Below are 24,721 nucleotides of genomic sequence, written 5' to 3' on the forward strand. Positions count from 1 at the left end.
TTACTGGTGCCTATCCCTTTCCAGCATCTCTCTGAAACCCTCTCTCACCTTTAGAACCATAACTGCCCACCTGTCTTTGGAAACCACAACAGAAATTCCCGGTCTTGGCACAACAGACAGGAGTCATAAACCAGAGTCAAAAATTCACTTCAGCTGGAAGGCTACAGCAAATGCCCTAGGATTCGAGCTTTAGCTTCCTAAAGGAGCAAGGACCCAAACCAAATCCCTCTACAAAAGCAGGGGGTGCAACTCATCAGGATGCTGAAACAGAGGCAGAGGGGCTCAGGAGGAAGGGGACAAGGCTGGGAGTCAGGAGACCTGGCTTCTAATCCCAACTATGCCAGTGAACTGCTCCTCTGTCCTCCTGTGACAACCAACAGTCTACCTGGGCCTCAGGTGAAATCGACATAAAAATACCCATTTCTCCCTTCAAAAATCCTAAGAGAAGTGGTGAAAGATTCAGCGCTGGACACATACTAAGTGCTTAACATTCTCCTTTTGAGACTGAGAATTCTGTGTGGGGTAGGGGACGTCTCTGATCTGATTATCATGTTCATATTCAGTCATTCAATCATATTTATTAATCACTTACTGTGTGCACTGAACTAAGCGCTTGGAAAGTACAATACAGCAATAAAGAGAGAATACTTGTTAAGTACTTTCTATGTGCCAAGCACTGTCCTACGCACGGGGGTAAATACAACGTAACTGGGTTGGGCACGGTCCCTGTCCCACATGGGGCACACACTGTTTTACAGATGAGCTGAGGCCCAGGGTGAAGCGTCTTGCCCAAAGTCACATAGCACATAAGTGGTGGAACCAGGATTAGAATCCAGGTCCTCCTGACTCCCAGGTCTGTGCTCTATCCTCTAGGCGACACTCTCTCCCCCAGTGCTTAGCATAGTAGTTGCCTCAAAGTAAGCATTTTAATTATTAATTAAGTACTTCAAAGAGGAGTTGGTAAGTAAAACCAACAGTGCTAATACGGCAAATCAACATTTTGGATTTTAGGGATCATCTATTTTTTCCCATGTCCCTAAGGCCCAAGAACCTTCTGAGGTTCTTCCACTCTCTGCTGATATGCTTAGGGAATAGAGTAGGCAGAAAAGGGGGAGGAAGGGTAGGAAGAGTGTCTGAGTCAAGATGAGACATGCAGATTTAAGAGGAAAAAGATTGCCTTACATTCTGCTGTTTTGGGGGGGAAGCTTATGACAAAACAATTAATCTGCTCAAAGCTGCTAGGATCTCAGCCTGTTTTAACAGAGAGATCTCTACCGTTGTGCTCATTGGTGTAGCAATGGCCATAATCTAACTACAGTGGGCACCACTGGGGGTCAAGCAGAAATCGAGCCAACTGTTTACAGAGGAAGACCGATTCCAATTATCTGCCGGCACATAATGCCAGTCTGAACTACAACTGGCCACATTACACTTTCCTCTTTGCCTTAGCTGGAAAATTTCTCCATCAACTTGAGAAGGCAGATGAATAACCCTCAGCACAATAAATATTACATACTCCACGGGAAGGGAAGTATTTCAACTGGAAATCTTATTTATATGTACTTACTGAGATTGTACCATTGTCTAGACCTATGGACAGTCTTCTTGTTTCCGGGTTTAAAGACATGCATGAACATGGAGCTGAAAAAAATGAACATGTTGATGAAATTAACAAAACTATGGTTCTCATTGATTTGGGAGTGCCGACCTAGCTAAAATGTCAATGCTACTTTCCTTCACTCTTAAGGCAGAAAAGCAAAGTCAGCATCGTTTTCCTGATATGCCGTTCATTCACTTCAGATACACAGAAGTAAGAACGTCACCTGTTTGATGCCTAGCCCTTGCTTGTTCCTCTCACAGATTATCCCTTTCACTCAGTTTATCATGCGAGCATATCAGAGCCCTACACCGCAAAGTAACACAAAGTTTCTGTGGGCTTGCATGGCTGAGCTGTATGACTATTTGCTGCATGAGCCTGGACCAATCTGGGCTTAAATATTCTCATCTGTAAAGGGCCAATAACAACGCTCTGCATCTCTGTGTTTCCCTCAAACCTGCCACGTTTCTCCCCTACCTCCCCCACGTTCTTTTCATCCTGCCCCAGAGATTTCTGTGAAGACAATTTACCCTAGAGTTAAGCAGCACTTTCTTCCAAGGTGTTTTATTTCAACACACTTCACCAGAGTCTCACATGGCCCCCAGACAACTTCTCAGATTGGAACAAGGCTCATTATCACAAAAACAGAACATTTGCCCAAAGTCCACAGGTGAGAATTAAGGATAGCTAGGACTCAAACCCCAGAATCACTCCAACTTTGTCTGATTTGTGCCCGGGGAAACCAGATTATATATTTTCTTTAAATACCCAATGATATTCCAGGGGCATGTAATAAAGTATAAAGTATATGTTAGTTATGTTTAATCACTTCAAATATTTTGGATGTTTTTCCTATGTGGTAGCAAATATTTGCACCAACCAATTTTTCTGATCCTTGAAAGGAGAAATATGAAAAAAGGAATTGTTTTTCTGCAAAACTGAAAACAGCTGATATTTCGACAGGGCACCTTACCACAGTCCTTTGTGAAGAAACTAATATAGCTGAATGGCCAAAACAGATAAAAAAAGAAATTCAAAACATTTCTCAAATAAAAGAAGTCACTACCCTCCTGCAAGCTGTGATGGGTAACTTCTATAAACAAATGCATGTGTAATTCACACATATACAAGAAAAGTCCACACGGCCATGAATCCACATGGACTCAAAATCTGCAGAGTAAAGCTACTTGATCTTTATGGAAGCAGTGTGGCCTAACAGAAAGAGCAAGGGATTGGGAGTCAGAAGGACCTGGGTTCTAATCCCGGCTCCACCATATCTCTGCTGTGTGACGTTGGGCAAGTCACTTCATTCACTGTGCCTCAGTCACCTCATCTGTAGAATGGGGATATGACTGTGATTCCCCAATGGGAGAGGGCCTGTGTCCAACCTGATTAGCTTGCATCTGCCCCAGTTGGTTAGTACACTGCCTAGCACATAGTAAGTGCTTAGCAAATATGATTAAAAAAAATAAGTAACTTGAAACCTGAAACGGGTTGATAAGAATTGAGTATTATTGCTAGTCAAAGGATTCTGGATGACTTGAATACATGGACTTTGTCTAGAATAATAATAATTGCTATTATTATTATTATTAGAAGGGGAGCAGCTTCTAATTACAGTGGAGAGAGACAATCCAAAATATTCCTCTCAGCAGGGGGCTGGATCCAGGGACAGTAAGTTCCTTGTGGGCAGGGAATGTGTGTGCCAAATCTGTTATACTGTATTCTCCCAAGTGCTTAGTACAGTGCTTTGCACACAGTAAGTGCTCAATAAGTACCACCGATTGACTGATAAACCACACTATTCAGCCACCTCAACCATGTTACTCCAGGTATAGGAGCCCGCAGTGGGCAGGGGATGTATCCGCTAATTCTGTTGAACTGTAGTCTCCCTGGTGCATAGTACAATGCTCTGCACATAGTTAAGTGCTCAATAAAAACCACTGACTGAATAAGGGCAGTAAGGGTCCGCTCAAGATTGGCACGTGGCTGTTGAGACTGCAGTTCTGTTTTCACTGTTTTCATTATTACTGCCCTCAAGGTGATTCTTGATTGTGCCTTCTTAGCCATTTCCTCTAAAAGACACCTTCATTCAAACGCTAATGAATGCAGCAGAGAAGCCACAACACTGAGGTAACAGAAGCATAAGTAAGGCAATGCGAACTCCATCAGGAACTTCTGTGGGGCCCACAAATGGTCCAAAAGCCCCAGTTTGGAGACCAGCGGCCTAGAAGATGGTCCTCCCAGTCGGAGGTTGAGGCTGGAATTATAGGGAAAAAGGGGGCCCTGCCATTTCCATCTCCGGGCCCCTGTTGAAGTGAGGCCTTCAACCACATGGGGCCAACAACCTAGCAACTTCTAGATCTTTGGGGCAGGAGCCGTTATGTGTAAAATTATTGTCTGCTCCTGCTGAAGCCCTAGATACAAAATAACACTAGATACCACCTAAGAAATCCTCCACCCAAGCATCTAGGTTCAAATAATCCCTCTGCCTCTGCTTACATATGTCTAAAAATAATACTTAGTGAGCCCCACGTGGGACAGAGACAGTGTCCAAACTGATTATCAGTATCTACCTCAGAGACAGAGACGCAGCATGGACTAGTGGAAAGAGCACAGGCCTGGGAGTCAGAAGGGTCTGGGTTCTAATCCTGACTCCGCCATTTGTCTGCTGTGCAACCTTGGGCAAGTCACTTTACTTTTCTGGACCTCAATTCCTTCAGCTGTAAAATGGGGATTAAGACAGTGAGCCCCCCATGGGACAGGACCGTGCAACCCAATTTGCTTGTAAGCACCCCAGTGCTTAGTACAGTGCCTGGCACATAGTAAGCACTTTATTACCACAATTACTAGCACCCTGGTGCTTAGTACAGTGTTTGGCACATTGTAAGCACTTAAATATAATACCAATAATAATGGAATTTCATAAGCAGTATATGCTGGGTGATGTGCTACATAATGAGATAAAATACAATATAAGCAGATTGGACACAGTCCCCACCCCTCACTCCACAGCTGCGGCTCCCACAAGTGGCCCATATGGTGCCTTCTTGGCTGTCCAGAGAGGTGGAGGCTCAACTGGAAAGAACAGGGGTGTCTGGGTTGATGAGACCACAGACGCAAGGGGATGGCACATCCACCCCTGGAAGTGGGCACTGGTGGCCCCCAGCACGGCCAGAAGAGGCAGGAAACCAGCCTGTTGGTCCTTTACCCAGTAATAACCATCCTTGTACAGCCGCAGAATGTCTATACCAACAAAGAGGTTAATAACCAAAAACTCTCTTTAGGAAATACATGTTTTATGGGAAATGAATGTTGTCAGCCAGAATGAGCACAGTGAAGATCAGACTAAGAGATGGTGGTGTTTTTTTTTGTTTTTGTTTTTTTTTTAACTATTTGTTAAGCACTTACTATGTGTCAGGCATTGTATTAAGTGCTGACTGGGGGATAAAGGTAAGGAAGAACTTCAGAAGCACATTAATACCTAATCATTTGAGAACAATGCAAGGGAGGAGAACTGTCAATCTGCAATTTAATAACTCTGCCCTCTAACTAGTGTGCCCATTTAAAGGTCGTGAGATTTTCCAGAAAGTTATCACTTTGACATTTTTATACTTACAAGCTATGTTTGCAGAAATGACAACATTACATAAATGGAGTTCTCTGGTGGAAGGGGTACTGGAAGTTAATAGCTGATCTAATAAAATGATAACCAGCTATGACAGGCACAGATGGAGGTCAAGAATGAAATGGGGGAGAGCAATGTAGCCTAGAGGACTGTACTGAGTGCTTGGGACAGAACAAGAGAGTTGGAATACATGATTCCTGCCTTCCAGGAGTTTGCAGTCTGCCCACAAGCAATCTAACTTCCAGAGACTGCACCAGAGTTTGCTAGAAAACATTTCACCAGACTATGACTGACCTGGGTTCCACTGTCTAATTCTCCCCATGGGCTGTGTATGGCATAAAGATAAATAGAAATATTTCCTAATCAATAACACTTTTACTGAACACACACTATGTGCAGAGCACTGCAATAAGTACTTGGGAAAGTATGTTAGAGTGAACAGACATGATCCCTGCCTTCAAGGAGCTTATAGTGTAGACAGGGAGACAGATAAAAATATACTGCCGTTAGGGAAGTGACCAAGTATATAGAGATGTACATTGGTGATGTGGGGGTAAGTGGAGTGAATACCTAAGTAAACTGGGGGGAGGACTCAACTGCTAAGGTACCGAAGTAATCTTCAATCTTCTCTCCACTGAGAAATATATCCTCCTCCTCTGCCATCATCTGTTTTGATCCTTTTCCCATCCCAACAATAATAGTAGTAATAATAATGATAATAATAATAACAATATTTGCTAAATGCTTATGCTATGCCAAGCACTGAGGTAGATACAAGATAACTGGGTTAGAAGTAGTCCTTTCCCCACATGAGGCTCACAAGTCTAAGTATGAGGGAGACTGAATCTCCATTTTATATATGAGGAAACCAAGGCCCAGAGAAGTTAAATGACTTGTCCATGTCACAGAGAAGCCAAGTGTAGCAAGGCAGGATTAGAACCCAGATCCTCTGACTAGGCACACTGCACGTTTTTCTAAAGAACAAAAAAGTCTAAAAGACACTCCTAGTTAATCTCAGAAAACCTCTGGGTTTCCGAATTTGCTTAGCTACTCTACCCTGCACCTTAAACTTTAAAATTCATTTTATGACAAATTTACTTTGTCCTTCTCTTTCCTGTTGAACTTTGCTCATGTAATGAAATACGAGTGTCCCTCAGGGTTAAACAGAACTGCTTCCAAACAAAGACAGCCTCAGATTTAATACAACCTCCCCCTTCCCTAAAAGCGGATACTCTGTAATTAATCAAGCCATCAGTCAAAAGTCTGGAAAAATAGAAAAACCCTATGTGAATGGGGGAAAACAAGGGCAGGGGTTGAACACGGACGAGGCACAGTGCTGTGGGCAATGAACCCTTGGAAGAGTACTGAGCTGTACAGAGGAGACCTCTGAGTGAAAGACGTCAGAGCCTGTGAAAGACACACAAGGATAGGCCATGTGAATTCATCCTAATGCAGGCATCTTAATTCTAGGGCTGGTGGTTGTTCAGGGGATTGGAAGTGCAGTAGTACAGAAGCCTCTTGTGTCAGAACAATATGATAGATTGGCTTCATTCCCCATTTTGGCATGGGGGTACAGGGAAGTTTGGCTGAAACTGAAAAGGATGCTTTGGGAATAAAAGGGTTCGCCCAGTGAGGTAAGCAGGAATCCATTTTCCAGGGATCTCATTTGGTAATTGACCTTTTCCAGGATGCTAAATTGGGCAGGTCAAAGGCTCCTCTAACTGTTCTACTGTCTGCAGCCCTTGGAGCTCAGCCAGCGGCTGGCCCGGCCCGGGCTGAGGGAAGCCGGAGGAGGGCGAGGGGAAAGTCGTGACTGGCTTTTCCTCACCTCTGCCGACAGCCGGACTGGAGGAGCCTTCCTCCTCGCAGGACAGCTCTGGGAGGTAGTCCCGCTCTGTCAGGATCTTTGGAAAGCCCAACTGCAGCTCTTGCCCCCGTCTTGTGGGGCTGCCTGGAGGGGGCTTAACAACTGGCTGAGTCCCCTCCCTACCTCAATCAACAGGATTCATAAAGTGCTTTCTCTGTATTATGTGCTCATTGTGGATTGCCATCCCCACCCCCACCAATGGGCTCTGCACACATTAATGTAATTCCATCCCTCGGTTTCATTTTCTTGGCACTACTTAATAATACCATTAGGTTATTTTATAGATTATTTCTTAGTAATTGCAATTTCTTGAAAATACAGTCCAGGCACAGAAATGGCTTTTACACTGAGAATAAATGCCTCGCTTGGAACGGAACCTGTTTAATAGCATCATATAGGGTTTGAAGTAATTAATCCCCTCTATTGGGTTTGAAGTAATTAATCCCCTCTATTTACCAAAAAAGAATAAAGACTCATGTACACTCAACTTGTTGTGCTCAATTGGCAGAAATCATCACTTTTGTTTCAATCTGAAGAACCAACAAAGTCACTTTGAACTCAGTGGTCAGCTATTTCATCAGAAAAGTTGGAAGACTGCAAATCTCAAAAGCAACCCCTGGAAAGATTTTGAAAATAAGGGGTTTTCTGGTCAAATATTGTGTAAAAAAAAAAAAAAAAAAAAAGTAATTGGTATTATAAAATTCACCCAAACCAGAAAGTTCTGCTATTTAAATGGGAAATTTAATGTTCTGAGTTAGTGTTTATTGTTTGTTGATCATCAATATCCTGTCTTACCCTTATTTCTCTGAAAAATAGTTATTTTTTTCTCTCCTCTCAAATGATACGACACTTTAGAGTTCCTACTTTTTTCCTCGCGAACTCCCTAGCCAGCACTACCAGACACTTCATAATTCTCTTCTGCTCCCACAGAGTCTCAGGAAAGAGATAAATATGGTAAAACTGGGTACAAAATCAGTCACCCAACATCTCCTAGAAATGAGATTCATGTAAAATCTTTTTTAAGTTGGACATTTCCAACCTTCCTGGAGTATAACCCAAACCCCAGCTTGATGCTTGCTTGTGTTTCCTCGCAGGTACAGATAAGACGTTATCGAAAGCAATATCCAGACCACTGCTTCCGAGTAAATAATAGAAATGCCACTCTCCACCATTAATGTAAGCGCTCCAATCAATCTTTCCATTTTAAAGACCACTATATTTTCTTTCCAGATGCCGGGGGAGCCAATAGGGATTTCCCAAATGAGAGGGTTCAAGAAGCCTTTGGAAATGGGAGGAGCAGACAATCAAGGGTTCAGCAGGGCAGAAAAACTGCCACCAAACATTATATGGTCACATAACAGGGAACTTTGGTTTAAGGGTGACTAATTTTCATGTGCGTAGCTTCCAGCTAAAAAGGAGGCATTTCATTTGATAGGTGCTTAGCTCTCAGGTATCTCTTTAAAGACTTTAAAATCATCATCATAGGGCATTTATTGAGCACTTTCAGTACCAAAGACCTAACTGCTGAGTCATTTTTCCCCTTCAGTTCTAAATATGCATTGTACCCTCACTTTTTTTTTTTTTTAGGTACTTTGCTCTTATTTGCAAACCACTTCTATGTAGCTACAGATCCAAGAAGAACAGGAGAGAACTGTTTCAATCACTAACCTCATCAACATCTAATTGTCTCCCATTAGTTGAATCAGCCAAAAATGTCAGCATCGATTATAATACTGCATTAGATGAAGCCTTTTATCAAGAAACTCAAAGTACTTTCAAAATAATGGATTTTATTATAATCCTCTCCATAACAGCCACAAGGTGTAGGGTGGGTAATGTCACCACTAATATAAGTGGCAAGAAAGCACAGAAGTATTTTTCTCCATGATTTCACAGTGAGTCATGAAAACTGACCACTCTTTCCATTCTTTGACCCCCCCCATTCCAATGTTCTTTCCCCTAAACCGCGCTGGATATTCCTATCGGACTATAAGTCACACTTCCTAATGATTCTTATGGTAACAATATGGCATTTTCACACTCTGCCTTCTGAGAAAAGACAATTAGGTGGGAAAAATCAACCCATCAATCATTTATTGAGCACTTACTGGGTGCAGAGTACTGTTTTAAGATTTGGGAGAGAACAATATAACAGAGTTGGTGAAAATGCTCCCTGCCCTCAATGAGCTTACAGTCTAGAGGGGGGAAAAAAGGTGATTTTGCTGAGAGACCAGGACTAAGCAGCTTTACCCAGTACTACATTTCACTATTTGGTGGTCACATCTTACTATCATTTACTTCTATTAATTTCCCCAAAAACACTGGTTTCTCTTTCTTACATCCTCTTAAAAATACATCCCCAACAAATTATTCATAAACAGAGGAAATTCTCTGTTAATTATCACAATCCTTCACCAATAGAGAGAGAGCCTAGGTGTAAAACACACTTCTGCATATGTTCTACTTTGGGTACCTTTATTTTTTTTTAAACTATAATGTCATCTGAATTTTGGAAAGAGCAATTTTCTATAACACCAGGTAAGAATGCTCTGGGAAGGGCCATGAGGGCAGGGGAATGGGGGAGAGAAGGGGCTTCTAATTAGGACTTTTCAGCTATGATAATCTGTTCACAAACAGGATGAGAAAAATTAAACTTATTGGTTTTGACTGTTTCATACTGTAATAATTTCAGGGGATTTTTACTACGTGGAAGAAAAGTGTCCTATGTTGTTTTCTGGGGGAGGAGCTTTTTAAAGTTAAAAATAAAAGTGAGAAGGCAAGGCCTGTTGTAATTAGGGAGCCTCCACTTGAAAGAGCTGCTTCCATGATCTTTGGACTTTGTGTATAGTTAATTGCTAGAATGGTGATTTTGCCACAAACCTGGAGGAGTTTGGGAGACTCCAGAATTCCTAAATATGGTTGCCTTTACTATAGGGGAGCCCTCCCCCCTGCTCACTCTTCCCTGACAGGGCAAAACTGCTGGAAAGCAATTCCCTGCAACAAAGAGCAGAAGGTTCAGAGACTCACCTGGCATTACATGGTATATGCTTGGCCAATACTGCCCACTGTCTCTCTTCAGCCACACGCGGACTGTCCTGCAGGAAAAGAAAATAATTCCTCAGAGATGGTCTATAGCAAATTAGTGGAAATTTTAAAACTGGGAAAAGTTTCCTAATTACCACTCCATCCTCAAACTTCTCTATTCTAAGGGTGTGGGCACTGTAGAGGAGATAAGCTTCCTGTGACAAACACTACCCACAGGCAGTAAATGATAATCACCACTAATATAGCACCCAGTGGGGAAGAGAAAGAGAGACAGAGACAGATACTGCCATTTTGTAGAGACATTTACTGTTTACACTGAACCCCTGACTGGCTCACATGGGGCAAATACCATCCTCCAGACTGTACGTTCCTTGTGGGAGGTAATGTTGATTGACTATTGTACTGTCCTCTCCAAGCACTTGGTACAGAGCTCTACACATAGTAAATACTCAATAAACATCACTGGTTGATTTTAAAAGTCTGGCCAAGATCAACCCACAGCATCAACTATTTATTACAATCTTCCTATTCACTGTAACTGCTGCTCTCCTTGACTTACATTCCAAAGTTTCTCATTCCAAGCAGATCTACTTTTGATAAACCAAGTCAAAAAGAACTTAAATTCTCCTGATGAAAACAATTAAATTGATTAAAAAGTACTTCTCAAAGGGCTCATAAAATAAACTTATTACTCATCTTGTAATGTCTCAACTGTATCCTACACTAATATAGTCCTGGGACATAAACACAATAAAACAATTCAAATACATGAAAAGCAGCAATACCTAAGAAAACTGTAAATCACCTCCACTTTAATCATTTAATTATAATCTTTACCATGCATTTACTATGTGCCAAGGCATTATGCTGAGCACTGGGTCAGGAAATGTGACCCACATGGGGCTCACAGTGTAAGAGATGAGCAAAGCAGCCATTTTATCCCCATTTTACAGATGAGGCAACTGAAGCCAATGGGAAAGCTGGGATTAGAATCCAGGTCTCCTTGACTCCCACCCAGGGCTCTTTCCACTAGGCAGTGCAGCTATCTTATTTCAGTGGGGCAGTTTAGAAAGCTAGGCAGGTCTTATGAAATACACAGATTCACAACAGCAGCTCTATTGGTCCACAGAGGAATTCTCCCTCAATGCTACTCAAAGGGAGTATCTAGTTATCTCGGGAGCAACATCGCAGCCCTCAGCAATTCAAACTTTTTCATTTCAAAATTGCTCAAAGGAAACAATTGTCCCAGCTATGTTTTACAGATGGGATTTAGCCAGCCGAGGCTGCTGTAATAAATTCAAAATGCTAATTGGTCAGGAAATGTACAGAATGTGAAACAGGTGAGTGCCCTCAAGGCCAGACTGGTTGACTTAGGCTGATGAGTTTGACTTGGTGATTTGAATTGTAGCCATCTGCTCCTGACTCATGCACTCAAGGCTGGGCTGTGACCAGTCTAGCCTCCTTAGGCACAGGGGCAAATCAAATTCGTCCAAGTGTGTTTTTTCCTGCTGTGGAAATTCCAACTTATTAGGGTACCACAAAGAGCCCTACATAAAAGGATGTGTTCTCGATTAGTATTACCGGAAAAGAAAAATGACTATGTTCAAAAATAAAAAAGTATTAGCAGTTGGTGCAAAGTGATGGGATTCAATGACACCAAATCTTTCCATCTACCATAGATTGCAAAATTCCCCATTAGATTGCTCTTTGAACTCAGACATCATGTCTACCTATTCTGTTGTACTGCCAGGTGCTTAGTAAGGTGCTCTGTATACTGTAAGAGTTCAATAAATACCACTGATTGATTGCTATTTAATCATTTAACCAGACTCATGCCCTTCCCACCACACCCACCCCCATCAACCTCCTCTTCGCCCTTTCTCCTCCCTGGAACTCTCCTATTCCAGGACTATTACTTATCTTGGAGTCAGGTTCAGGGTAATATCGACTTATGTCAGACATTAGTTTTACCAAAGAAACAACCAAGATACATTCTCATCTTCACTGCATGGGTAAGGTACAAAAGCCAGGAGGTTTTCCCCATCTGCTTTGAGGAGGAAACCAGGTGTGTTCAGGGGCCACTCAACCTCTAGGAGGGTTTGCCAAACCCTGGGTTCCAGCCAGAGGCTACACTCCGGGGCATTGGGCTGAGTCACTAAGTATTGTTTCTTCAAACCTATGGCATTTCCATTCAACCAATCAAGTCTGAAAGGGATTGTGTTGACCTTGACACGCTTGTGCTCCATTACAGGTTTTAAAGACCTGCAAGCTTTATAAACATTTTTGCGGCTTGTAACGTCACGGTCGAGCTTCAAACTTGCATATTCCCCACTGTAGGTATTTTTACTTCCTAGACAGGTGAAGAGATGACCAAGACAAGAATCTAAAGTGATACTGTGGCCCCAGCAGGACCTTCAAATAGAAAAGACTCTCCAACCATCTCTAAAAATGATGCCAGCAAAAGGGGGTTCAATGTTGCTCTCGCTTGCAAATACCAAAGAGGAACAAGTTGACACATCCACATAAAATTAATCGGTTATAGTTCTTTTCCCTCATTGGCAAGGGTCTAACTGGACTATTAGCTCCGTGTGGGAAGAAAACATGTCTTTAACTCTGTTATATTGTACTCTTGCAAGTGCTTAGTACAGTGCTCTGCACACAATAAGAGCTTAATAAATAGATTGATCTCCCCAGTGTCCCCCCCACCCATATACACACAGCTATATTATTAAAAGTCCATGCTTACCTGTTTAACTAGAGAAGCAGTGTGGCCTAGGGGAGAGAGCATGGGCCTGGGAGTCAAGGACTTGGGTTCTAATTCTAGCTCTACCACTTGCCTGCTGTGTGACCTTGGCAACGTCACTTCACTTCTCTGTGCCTCAGTTCCCTCTTCTGCAGAATGGGGGTTAAGACTGTGAGCCCCACGTGGAATAGAGACTCTGTCCAACCTGATTAGCTTGTATCTACCCCAGCACTTGGTGCAGTAAGCGCTTAACAAATTCCATAAAAAAACAACAAAGAGCTGCACATGGCTTCTTTGCACTCTCCACTTGATTTAGAGTACCTTATTGGCTTGTCTTAGTAATTTAATAGCTGGTGGTTACATTTTAAATATCAATCTCTTGTCTGTACATGCTTCTGCCTGTTACGCTTCCCTGCCTCACCTCTCTGGCAATTACAAAATGGACACCTGTATGTGTTTCCACATACATTCCCAGCTGGCTTGGTGATTCAGGCCTGTTTTGGTAAAATCCCTCAGGGGGCAGGGTCACAATGGGAAAAGACCATTTCCTAAAATACTAGGCAGAGTGAATAACAAGGCCCTTATGCCAGCACTTTCACCCCTAATCAGAGTTCCTGAGATGGGAGAAAGGTTAGCAGTCTACACTACGTCAATTTATTAACCAATCAATGGCATTAACTGAGCACTTATTTATGTTGAGCACTGCAGTACTAAGCACATGGGAGGGAACAAAGCTTTTACTGTGTGTTACACACTAAGTGCTTGGAAGAGTACAACAGAGGTTTGACATTATCTGCTTTCAAGGAACCCTCAGAGTGTTCATTTTTTGCTCCAAGCTGCATGATGCCACTTTGGAGACTGACATCTTTGGATCTGGTGCTGAGTCTTTAAGAGGCTACAGTTTGACTTTTAAGCTAAAGCTACCTAAAAATTGCAGGTAGAGAAAGAGTTGACTAAAAAGACCACCACAATGGCTGAATCTCAAAATCAAGGCCTTTGAGATTGAGCAGCAGTGCAGCCTAGTGGAAAGAGCATGGGTTCAGGAGTCAGAGGACCTGGGTTCCCCACTTTACCACCAGTCTGATGTGTGAATTGAGCACCTCACTTAACTTCTCTGGGCCTCATTTATCGAATACATCAAATGGGGATTAAGACTATGAACCCCTTGTGGGACGTGGACTGTGACCAACCTGATTATCTTGGGCTCAATAGTGCCCGACACATAGTAAGAACTTAACAAATACAATAAAAAAAGGGTGAGCAGGTTTGGGACTTGTGGCAGGGAGAGAGGAAAAGGCAATGGCAGCCACGATGGGACCATGTAGGACCTGGGCTGTGTTCAACCTGGTTATCTTGTATCTACATCAGTGATTTAGTACAGAGCCTGGCACAAAGTAAGAACTTAAGTACCATTTTTAAAAAAGGCCTCCTGCCCAGACTGCTCACTTGCACTGCAATTTGACAGTTTCAGTACTGGCTACCAAAACACATATGCCTCCGGGAAGCTAGTGGACAGAGCCCAGGCCTGGGAATCAGAGGACCTGGGTTCTAGTCCTGGCTCTGCCACTTTTCTATGTGACCACAGGTAAGTCATTTCACTTCTCTGGGCCTCAGTTACCTCACCTGTAAAATGGGGATTAAGACTGTGAGCCCCATGTGGGACAAGAGTCTGGGTCTGATATGATTAGGTCTACTTCAGTGCTTAGCACAGTGCTGGGCACACAGTAAGCATTTAAAGGCCACATTATTATCACTGGTATTTACTGAGCGACTACTATGCACCGTACTAAGCGCTGAGATGCACAGTAAACAATTCTGCTCTCAACCCAGCTGGGCTTCCCTTGAGCCTTCTTTAGGGCAGAGCATAATTACATACAGGAATAAGTGGCACTGCAGACCAGCTCACTGGGGTTTGATGACTACTGACTAACTGGGAAAGAAAGAAGGAACTGTGGAGGAGTTTCCAAGGGAGTGAGAAGAGGTGATGGAGAAGGGGAAAGGACAACCTGCCCAAGGAGCCTTGTTTGATCCTTAGCTATGGGAAGGCAGTCGGCTATAAAACAAATTAACATTTTGGGGGTTGGACTAGGTTCCCTCAGGCCCAAACCCAAGCCCGGACAAGAGGCCTAGAACGTGACCAGCAGTTGCTCACCTCCTCCAGAGAGGCAGCCCAACCCGGGCTGGGGCCTTTCAACGATACCTTCCCCCTGCTGGATAGTTCTACTGTCCACCGTGAACTTGTAAAACTGGCGCTTCCAGACAGAAATGCTGACAACTGCACACCTATCAATAACCCCAACTGATTTCATGCTTTGAGCAGAGAGAAAAACTGCCAGATAAAAGCTGAGGCTCTTTGTGGAGATCCATCCGAAATGACTCTGGGGGGAAAGCCATTTCTTCTGAACCACAGGATAGGTGCAGTCGATCAATAGTATTTACTGAGTGCCTCCGGTGTGAAGGGCACTCTACCGAGCGATTGAGGGAACACAACAAGGAGTGGATAAGTCCGATGGACGGCATCAACTTCACTAGCAAGACGTTTCTGAGCAACAGCCAAAAGGCCATCCCACCTTCCCACATGACAGTTTTGTGTTTTAGGAGCCTTGCATCTCTCACCGATGCCTTGCCCTGCCTCCGGCATTCCTGGCTCCTGAGCTATGAAGTAGTCCCTATAAGCTGGGACTACTATATTTGGATTCCCAATATAGTCAGTCAAGTGAGACCAAGGAATTGCAGGTAGCAACTAGTGCTAGAGATGTGTGGCTGCATTCTTGCAGTTGGACCTGTTTATGGGGTCCATATGCCAACTCCTGCTTTGCATCTCTGCAACAAACTCTCCCTTGTTTCCTGGGACCTACAATTTCTTCCAAAAGCAGGAGTTGCCTCCTCATTTGGAATGCTCTGTTATTTACCATGACACAGAGGTCAACATTTACAAATTAGATACCATTTGCAACTTGGGTTCGGGAATATTCTCTTGTGTATTTTCCCCCCCTTTCCCGGAATTTACACATGTGCGAAGACTTCTTTAACAAAGCTCATCCCAAGGGCTTGAATCCTTTTTACACTGAGAGAGATTTGAAAGCCACAAAGAGCTGCTATGAGGTGAAATATTCTGTAGATGAAAAGATGACATCCTTGGCACTTCTCCCATCTTGAACACATTTAAATTTGAAATAAATGCTTTTTAGTTCAAATGTTCCACTTATAAAGGATGATTTTTCCACTTATGCTGCCTGGGCAGCCTACTGTGTTTTCTTTCACTTAGTATGAGCCCTGGAACCATTGTAAAGTTTTCCTGAAGAAGAGGGGGAAAAATGTGACATTTAACTTGGATAACAAGGAAGAGTCCTTTGAGAGACCAAAGCATCTCACCAGACTAAGATGACTGCCTTCCTTGTGTCATCCACATTGGGAAAATGTTCTGTTAAGGTGTATTCAAGTTAACATCACCGCCTCAAAAAGAAACACCAGTTCCTCTGCATCTCCATAAACATTATTTTTCTCATCTTACGACGTGAATACAAAAACTAGGATGGCTACTAGGAAGGTTTTGTTGTAATGGTCTCAGTAGGAAAGCACTGACTTGATGCTCCAGAGAACAATGTGAAGGAAATGTGTTTTGCTTGGCAATGTGGAATTTATATTCACATTACCCTTCAGTCTGCATTGCAGTAAAGCTCTGAGAGTGTGAGTAGATGTGGGGGTGTGTGGGGGAGAGTCCAACAGTGACCAGAGAATAACTGGAGAAAACACTGTTAATTACAGCTGCCTATCAAATTAGCCTACATCTAGCTAGCTGATTAATGATAGCTCTTGGTTTCTTCTCCATGACACCAGTCCTTTTCTAGGTCTTAATTTGCACCGAAGTTTGTCAAGGCTCAGCCTCAGCTCTTGGAGACAGAGCCCCAGGACCTATGCTATAGCTGAGTATCTCAACTCTGCCACCGTGCCAGACCACACAACCATCGCTATTCAGAAAGGGTGGAAAGGCCAGCTGACTGATGGCAGGGGGAAGTCTTCTAGGGAAATCGGGTAACCAAGTGCATCAGAAGGGTTTATGGAGAGAAGTGAAAGGCGGGGGACCAGTGCATGAAAGGGAAGGGAGAAGGTGACCCTGGACATGGCTACAGGAGGTACGCTGCTGACTGCACACAGAGTTTAAAATTGGGGGGGTTAGCTTACTTCAAAAAAAACTATTAGGGAGTTAAAAATACCATTTAGGTAAAACTTAAAAATTACTAATTTAGCGATAGACCTTTCAATCTAGTGAAATGACAGACAGGTGAGGGGGAAATAGGGTAGTGAGAGATTAATCAGGGAAGGCCAATTCCTGCAGAGAGGGGAATAGAGAGGATATTCAGACAAGTCAACCAAGGCAGCAAATGAATTATCTTGACACTATGTACCACAAAGAAATGAGGGAGTTTTTGTTTGGGGTAGAAAGAGGGGAGGAAATGTGGAGGGAAGGGGAAAGTAAAATGCAAGTCATGGAAGCTGCCTATTTTGCTAGGTCCACACTGGGAGAAATGCCAACTAATCAAAAGGGAGGTGGGGAAGTCTTCCCCGAGGCAAAACAATCAGGAGTAATTTGAGTAATGGAAGAAAAAATTTGGCATACTGGAGGTGGAGTTCAGGGAAGAGGCTGTGCTTGAGAGACTGGCTCAGAAGTGGGGGTGGGGGGTTGGGAAGCAATAGGGTCCTGGAGAAAATCTGCCAAAGAAATGCGGAAGGTGATTGCTTGCAATTTGGAAAAGGCAAGGAAAGAGTGTCCTGGACTGACTGGTGAAAGATTTTAACTGGGACACAGGAGGGGACATACAGCAAAGGTAAGTGGGGGTAATGGGCAATTGAGGGAATCCCCAGTGCTTTGGCTAAGCAGCATTCCGTGATGTCCGGCTTAGACCTCGAGAGTCATAAAGCTGGGATTAAGCAACCCCTGCCAGTGAAGTTTCTTTCCCCCGAAAGGGTACTGCTGCTCTTTGCGGGCTGCAGTGGAAAGTGATACCAACCTGTAAACTTAGCACCTCGAATGTATGCCACTGGCTTCTCCCATTTCCCAGATTTATTGCTCAGACCTGATGCTTTTTCTATCTTCATTATCCTTGTGAGACAGCATCAGGGAATGTATTTGGGGAATGGGGGACACTCCTCACCCCCCTAAGGCCTTCTCAGAGATAGGTGTTCGCAATGATTCTACTTTGCTTCTAAGGGTTAAGTGGGGGTGAGCCCCAAAGCACAACATATCTGCTGGCTCTGTTAAGAACATAGGTATTGAGGAACAAAGATTGGTTTGCTCCTGGTAAACTGCCCTGGGGCTGACAATCTGAAAAAAACAGCATACTCTTCCCTTGGACAACTGTAAGCAACATCCTAGGCTGCCTCAATAAATGGTATTTATTGAGAGCTTACTGTGAGCAGAGCACTGTACTAAGTGATTGGGACAGTGAAATAGAAGAACTGGTAGACACAACGAGCTCTGACCTGAGTTAAAGGTTCATTAAATTATGAAAATCCCTAATCGGGGTCTTTTGCTTTAATTAAGGACTGTAAAGTCATCATGGGCAGGGAATGCATCTCCCAAGCACTTAGTACAGTGCTTTGCACACAGTAAGTGCTCAGTAAATGCCACTGATTAAGGACAGTTCAGGAGCATTAGTTCCTTAGGCTATTAGTTTATTAATTAGGTAATGAATTCAGCCCATGACTGCCTACTACTACTAGTAATAATAAGATACTTGTGAAGAATTTACTATATGCCAAGACTGTGGGAGATGCGATTCAATCAGATCTGACCCAGTCCCTGCCCCCACGGTCTGAGTGGGAGGGAGAACTTGTTACAAATTTATTCCCATGAAGAAGCTGTGAGGAGAACAGAAGTGAGAGGCTATTCCTTTACCATTTAGCTGACCTCTAGATTTAATCCTTTGGGAATTACTGAGTTGAAGTCTGTCCCGGTGAAGCCCTATATTCAAGACTCCCTTATTCAACATAATAGGTTGCTGGGCCGGCAAAAAGGGAAAGCGGGCAAGAGGCAAGGGGAGGGTGAGGTGAAGTGAGAGAGGAGGAATACAGTTTTTACCAATAAAGATCTGAAGCCGTGCTTAAAACAGTCAGCAGCAACCTGCCTCTAATGCTTACCAAATTATCTATGCACTAAACCCATTATTTCTCATTTGTTGGACTACATATCTAGTGGCTTAGTTCAGGATGTGGCACATTACCAGAACAGAGTTTTGGTTTCAGACATTCTCGCTGGGCAAATGCACCGGGAGAGCTCATTAAAACAATCTTGGGCTTTACCAACTATAAGTCAAAGATATAAACCTTATTATTTCTTCCACATTTTTGGAATTCACAGTACCTGCTGAAAGTCCAAGAGAGCTAAAATCTGTCATATAGGAAATTGCACATTACACATGTTATCTTTAGACATCGCTCCTGCTCTCCCCATTTTTTGAGGCAATTAGGAGCAGAACACAGAAGGTACAAGGTATTAAATGGCAGTATCCTCAGAGGAGGCCTACCAAGAGAAGGTGGGGAGCTATCCAATAACAACTTATCAGCGGGTGAGAAATTTGCTCCTCCTCTAGGTGAGAGTCTTTAAAAGGCTCTACTAAACTTAAACGAATCAACTGAACAATGGTTTTTATTGAATGCTTTTGTGCAGAGCACTGTACTAAGCACCTGGTGGAGCACAAAAGAGTCAGAAGACATGAATGGTGATCTCGAGGAGCCTTTTTTTTATGGTACTTGTTAAGCGCTTACTATGTGCCAGGCACTGTACTAAGTGCTGGGGTAGATCCAAGCTAATTGGGTTGGACTCAATCCATGACCCACATGGGGATCACAGTCTTAATCACCATTTTAAAGATTTGAAACACTGGTCACTAACATTTGCCATGATAGAGGTTATTACTGAAGAGACTGCAATAAAACCCAACTCTGCTGTCAACAAAAAGATTAGGCTACTTATTGACCTGAACACAAAAATGTCTTTGTTCTTCTCTATCAACCCAAACTTTACTTACGCTAATCCTGTCATAAAGTGGGACTCCCCATTGAAGTAAATAGCCACAGCAACTTCCACATTTCCTGGGTCAATCTTTAGCCAATTATCCACTCATCCTAAAACTAACTTATTTTAAGGGCAGTACCATTTCATGATTGCATTATATTGGAATTCAAGTGCTTTGCACACTTGATTCAGCTGACCCCCACTGTCACAGGAGATACTTTCTGAGAAAAGCCAGTGTCAAGGCATATCTGTATCAAGGGAATTCAATTTCAGTGAAAGGGCATTAAATTCCAGTCCCCTCTAGGCCATAACTTTACCCAAACCGATCTCAGATGGGCAGTGAGGACTCACCAACACAAGCAGCAAATCTCTCTGGCTTGGGCAGACCCTAGGTCCACCTGTGATGTTCTGCAGCTACTTCTGATGTGGGCACAGTCCACGTCTCAAGCTCAGCTTCTGAAACCTCACCCACCACAAGCACCAGCTCCACCATCTCTTCCTGTTGTGGTCTCTTCCACAGCTGCCAAGTCCCCCTGACTCTTCTGAGCTCATCCAATGGGGTGGGCTCAAGCAGAATATGACTGTGGCCAAGGGATCTCTCCTCTACCACCACTGTCCCCTGGGCCCCAAACCCAGCTGCTGGATAGAAGGTGAAGGCTAACTTAGGTTTCGGAAGGTGACAGTGCCTCTCTTTCTGCCTCCAGCTAAACAGAGTAAAGGATTCAAACACAAGGGAACAAAACAGGGGAAAGAATTCTAGAAGGGTGTGGTCATTCCTGCCTAGTAACTAAAAACATATATACACATGGCCCTGAGCCAACTGAAAGACTTGTAGACCAAGCTAAATTACTTATGGGTTATACTTACTTGCATTAAAAACGCACCAGATCCAAATCTGGAGTATTCCCAGGGGAAAACGTGTAGTGAAATTCTTTAGAGTACAATCTGAGGAGTAGACAGGCAAGGAACAGGAAGTAGCCTCTGGTTTTAAACCATGGTTACAGCCTTTACCTGGATCTCACAAGTTACTTTAAAATTGACTTTGGAAACAAGTGACATTAGCACCAAGAGGTATAGCCTCTTTTTTTCTAAACATTCTTTCCAGACCCTTCAGGCTCATCCAAGATAAAGACCCCTTACTACAGGGAGTCACTCTTTTACCTTCAGCACAGCCCACAGAGGCTTAACCCTCTGCCACTTTACCCTCCCTCCCCAGAAAGCTCCACTCCACCCATGATTCTCCTCCTCCACACCAGCTCCACTTGAGACCACTTCCACTTTCAGTCAAGACCCAAAGTGTGAGCAGGCAAGCAACCACTAAGGTAAGAACTGTGGGTTTTCTTGAGCTGCAGAGCCTCTCTATATGCATCCAGATTTGCAAATCTGGAGTGACAAGCTTTACTTTGCAGCAACACCTGATTGAAGGGACCAGCTGATTAGGAAAAGGCTCCAAAAATGAAGAGGCAGCGAGGGAGGTGTAACTTCTCTGTGCCTCAATTACCTCATCTGTAAAATGGGGATTAACTGTGAGCCTCATGTGGGACAACCTGATTACCCTGTATCTACCCCAGCACTTAGAACAGTGCTCGGCACATAGTAAGCGCTTAACAAATACCAATATTATTATTAATGAGCTCAGGAATGCGTGGTCTGCTTATGTGGCTTTTCAACTGGTGGGACTAAAATCCAATCCAATCCCCATACCACCCTTTACGAACCTACAATTATGCAAGGGTTTTAGTGCTTATTTCTCTGGTGTAATTACCTGACTTGTTCCCTCTTGATCCCTGTAATCTCGAGCAGACTCCACAGCCTTTCGACTGCTCTGAAGCCACCCTTGGCTTTTCCGGAGGCCTGAGGCAGGTCTCTTGGCTTTCGCCCTCCACCTCAGGCTCAGTTCCTGCTTCTCAGTTTGGGAGGAAGTGAGAGAGAGGAGGGTGAAAAAGGAGACAGGATGAAGAGAACACAAAGCTTTTGCTCACCGCTTTCCTATGTCCAAATACCCGCTCCCCACCTGAAGCTCCTGGCCACGGTGAATTAGGGGCAAACAATTCAATGCCTGGAGGGTAGGCGCCTCTAGTCTGGTTTTTAAAACACCAAGATACATCAGCATTTAGCGAGACCTAAACAATGGTCTGAGAGAAAATCATTTCATCCTATCAATCAGTGGTATTTATTGAGTGCTTACTGTGTAGAATAATAATAATGATGGTATTTGTTAAGCACTGTTCTAAGCACTGGGACACGCTGAACTAAGCACACAGGAAAGTACGATAAGGTATACAACATACCCGCTCTTAAGGAGCTTACAGTCTAGCATGGGACAGAGACATTGAAATAACCTACAAGTAAATCAATATATAACAAATACTATTATTATTTGAGTGCTTACTTTGGGCCGAGCACTGTACTAAACACCTGGGAGAGTACAATATAAAAAGAGGAAACAAAAAGAGTCTAAGGATATGGATATAAATGCTACGAGGGGTGGGGTGAGTACCAAAGTGTTTAATGGTTTTGGAACTCCAGGGTACGGGTGACGGCAGAAGGAAAAAAGGATGGGAAATGAGAAGATAATAAGGAGGGCTTCCTGGAGGAGATATTCTACTAGGGCTTTGACAGTGGGGAGAGCAGTGGTCTGTCAGATATGAAGTACGAGGGAACTGCAGGTAGGAGGGAAGGCGTGAACAAGAGGTCAACAGCGAGAGAGAGGAGTATATGGCAAGAGAGGAGTTGGTCAAGTTATGAAAGCATGTAGGCTCGATATGCCAAAAAATTCCAGAGTTTTTTTAATCAGCTCAGTTATACAGATTGACAACATTCCTAAATGCCATTTCGTAGTAAAGGCGCATCACAAATTCAATTTATTTTCTCTGCCTTTGGACCTGTGTCCGCTCCAGTGATCTCGTGAAAGGTATGTGGCAACATATAAATCCCTTTTGTTAACTCACACACTCAGTCACCTCCACATCGGTGATGAAGATGAATTGCAGGCAATGAGGAGATTCAAGATACCATTCCTTTTCTGATCTGGCAGCCCTAATCACCCTTCTGGTCTGCCACTGTAACAACCCGCCACAGGCAAGATAGAGGGGATAAAGTTTCATTAGCCACAAGAGGATGGGGTACCCTGGGACAGCTAAAGTCACAGCCAAACATGCCCCAATTTCTCTGCTTGCTCATGAAAATCAGTATTTTCGAGAAGCAGCGTGGCTCAGTGGAAAGAGCACGGGCTTTGGAGTCAGAGGTCACGGGTTCAAATCCCAGCTCGGCCACTTGTCAGCTGTGTGACTTTGGGCAAGTCACTTCACTTCTCGGTGCCTCAGTTCCCTCATCTGTAAAACGGGGATTAAGACTGTGAACCCCACGTGGGACAACCAGATTCCCCTGTGTCTACCCCAGCGCTTAGAACAGTGCTCGGCACAGAGTAAGCGCTTAACACATAACATTATTATTATTATTATTATTATTATTATTATTATTATTATTATTTCCTCTCACAGAGCCTGGAGTTTCTGAATCAATACTAATCCCCAAAGAGCTGTCACTTTAGGGGGTGGACAGGTAGTGGTAATGCCTGCCGGTGGGAAAACTCTTTCAAGATTCATTCATTATTTCTGATGCCTCTTGTGAGCCTTTAGCATTGATCATGTCACATATGTGTCCTCTCAATTCCTAGTCCACTGTGGGTACTGGATTAATAAAAGTGATAACAGCAAAGGGATGTGGCCTGGTGGAAAGGGCACAAGCCTGGGAGAAGGAGGACCTGGCTTATAATCTTAATTCAGCCACTGGTTTGCTGTGTGACCTTGGGCAAGTGCCTTAACTTCTCTGGGCCTCAGTTACCTCATTTGCTAAATGGGGATTCAATACCTGTTCTCCCTCCTACTTGAACTCTGAGCCCCATGAGGGATAGGGACTTGTCTGACCTAATTATCTTATCTCTACCTCACTGCTTAGGACAGTGCGTGGCAGATAAAAAGTGCATAATAATAATAACAACAGTGGCCTAGTGGGAGGAGCCATTGTAACTTCCTTTAGACCACTGGAATTTTCTAATCCAATACCTTTAAATTAAAGCCAGCCAGCCATCATTCCCAAAGAAGATTAGATTAGATTAGAGATTAGAGGCAGATTAGAGTTCACCATCTTGAAGGTCCTTCCAGAGTGATCTTTGTTGTGCCTTTTTAGATGTTGTCCCTTGAATAAGAACAGCCAAATGTATCTTATTTGGTTAGCACTCTGCCTGCCCTTGACCTACGTCCCTCTAGACTGTAAGCTCATCATGGGCAGGGAAAGTGTCTGCTAATTATGTTGTACTGTACTCTCCAAAGCGCTTTGTACAGAGCACATAGTAAAGTGCTCAAAAAATACTATTGATTGGTAGATTAGAGTTGGGGAGATCAGAATTTGGTAAATTCTCTCATGCTACAAAGCCAAAATAGGACATACTGACGAGGGTGGCTTCTTCTTCTGGGCTTGGGCTAGACTCTTGGCAGTTGCTGCATAAGCCAGTGACTAGGCAGCTAATTCTTTTCTGTGGCTAGAGAAGCCAGGTGAGCAAAACTCAACAGCCTTGCAAATGAGCACTTACTCACATGCCAAAAAACCAGAAAGATTATGCTAGTCCTAAAAGAGAAGAGGCTTGGGCACATAAATCACATAATCACAACCATGGGTAGCATTCCTCTCTACCTATCAACTTCTATAGCCAAAATATATGGATAAAACTGTATACATGCATTCTGTTGGATAACATGGATTCTCCACTGGATAGCATAAAAGCTTTCAATCTAATCAACAAACATTTGCTATCTCTGTAT

General features: G+C 43.4%; 1 protein-coding gene across 4 annotated transcripts in view; it reads right to left on the bottom strand.

The window, feature by feature from the left end:
- WDFY2 (WD repeat and FYVE domain containing 2) overlaps positions 1-24,721 on the bottom strand; it is an 82,768-nt gene that overhangs the window by 28,740 nt on the left and 29,307 nt on the right. For 3 of the 4 annotated variants that reach the window (XM_039914919.1, XM_029048450.1, XM_029048447.2), the window contains 2 exons: positions 10,120-10,187; positions 1,568-1,641 (listed from right to left, as the gene is read on the bottom strand). In XM_039914919.1, coding sequence (XP_039770853.1) covers positions 1,568-1,641; positions 10,120-10,126 — 81 coding nt within the window. In that variant the 5' untranslated portion in view covers positions 10,127-10,187. Of the gene's footprint in view, positions 1-1,567; positions 1,642-10,119; positions 10,188-21,663; positions 21,797-24,721 lie in introns of those variants that run through there. The other variant, XM_029048448.2, reaches the window with a different exon arrangement.

The sequence above is a fragment of the Ornithorhynchus anatinus genome, chromosome 20, assembly GCF_004115215.2.
Source record: "Ornithorhynchus anatinus isolate Pmale09 chromosome 20, mOrnAna1.pri.v4, whole genome shotgun sequence".
Lineage (NCBI taxonomy): Eukaryota > Metazoa > Chordata > Mammalia > Monotremata > Ornithorhynchidae > Ornithorhynchus > Ornithorhynchus anatinus.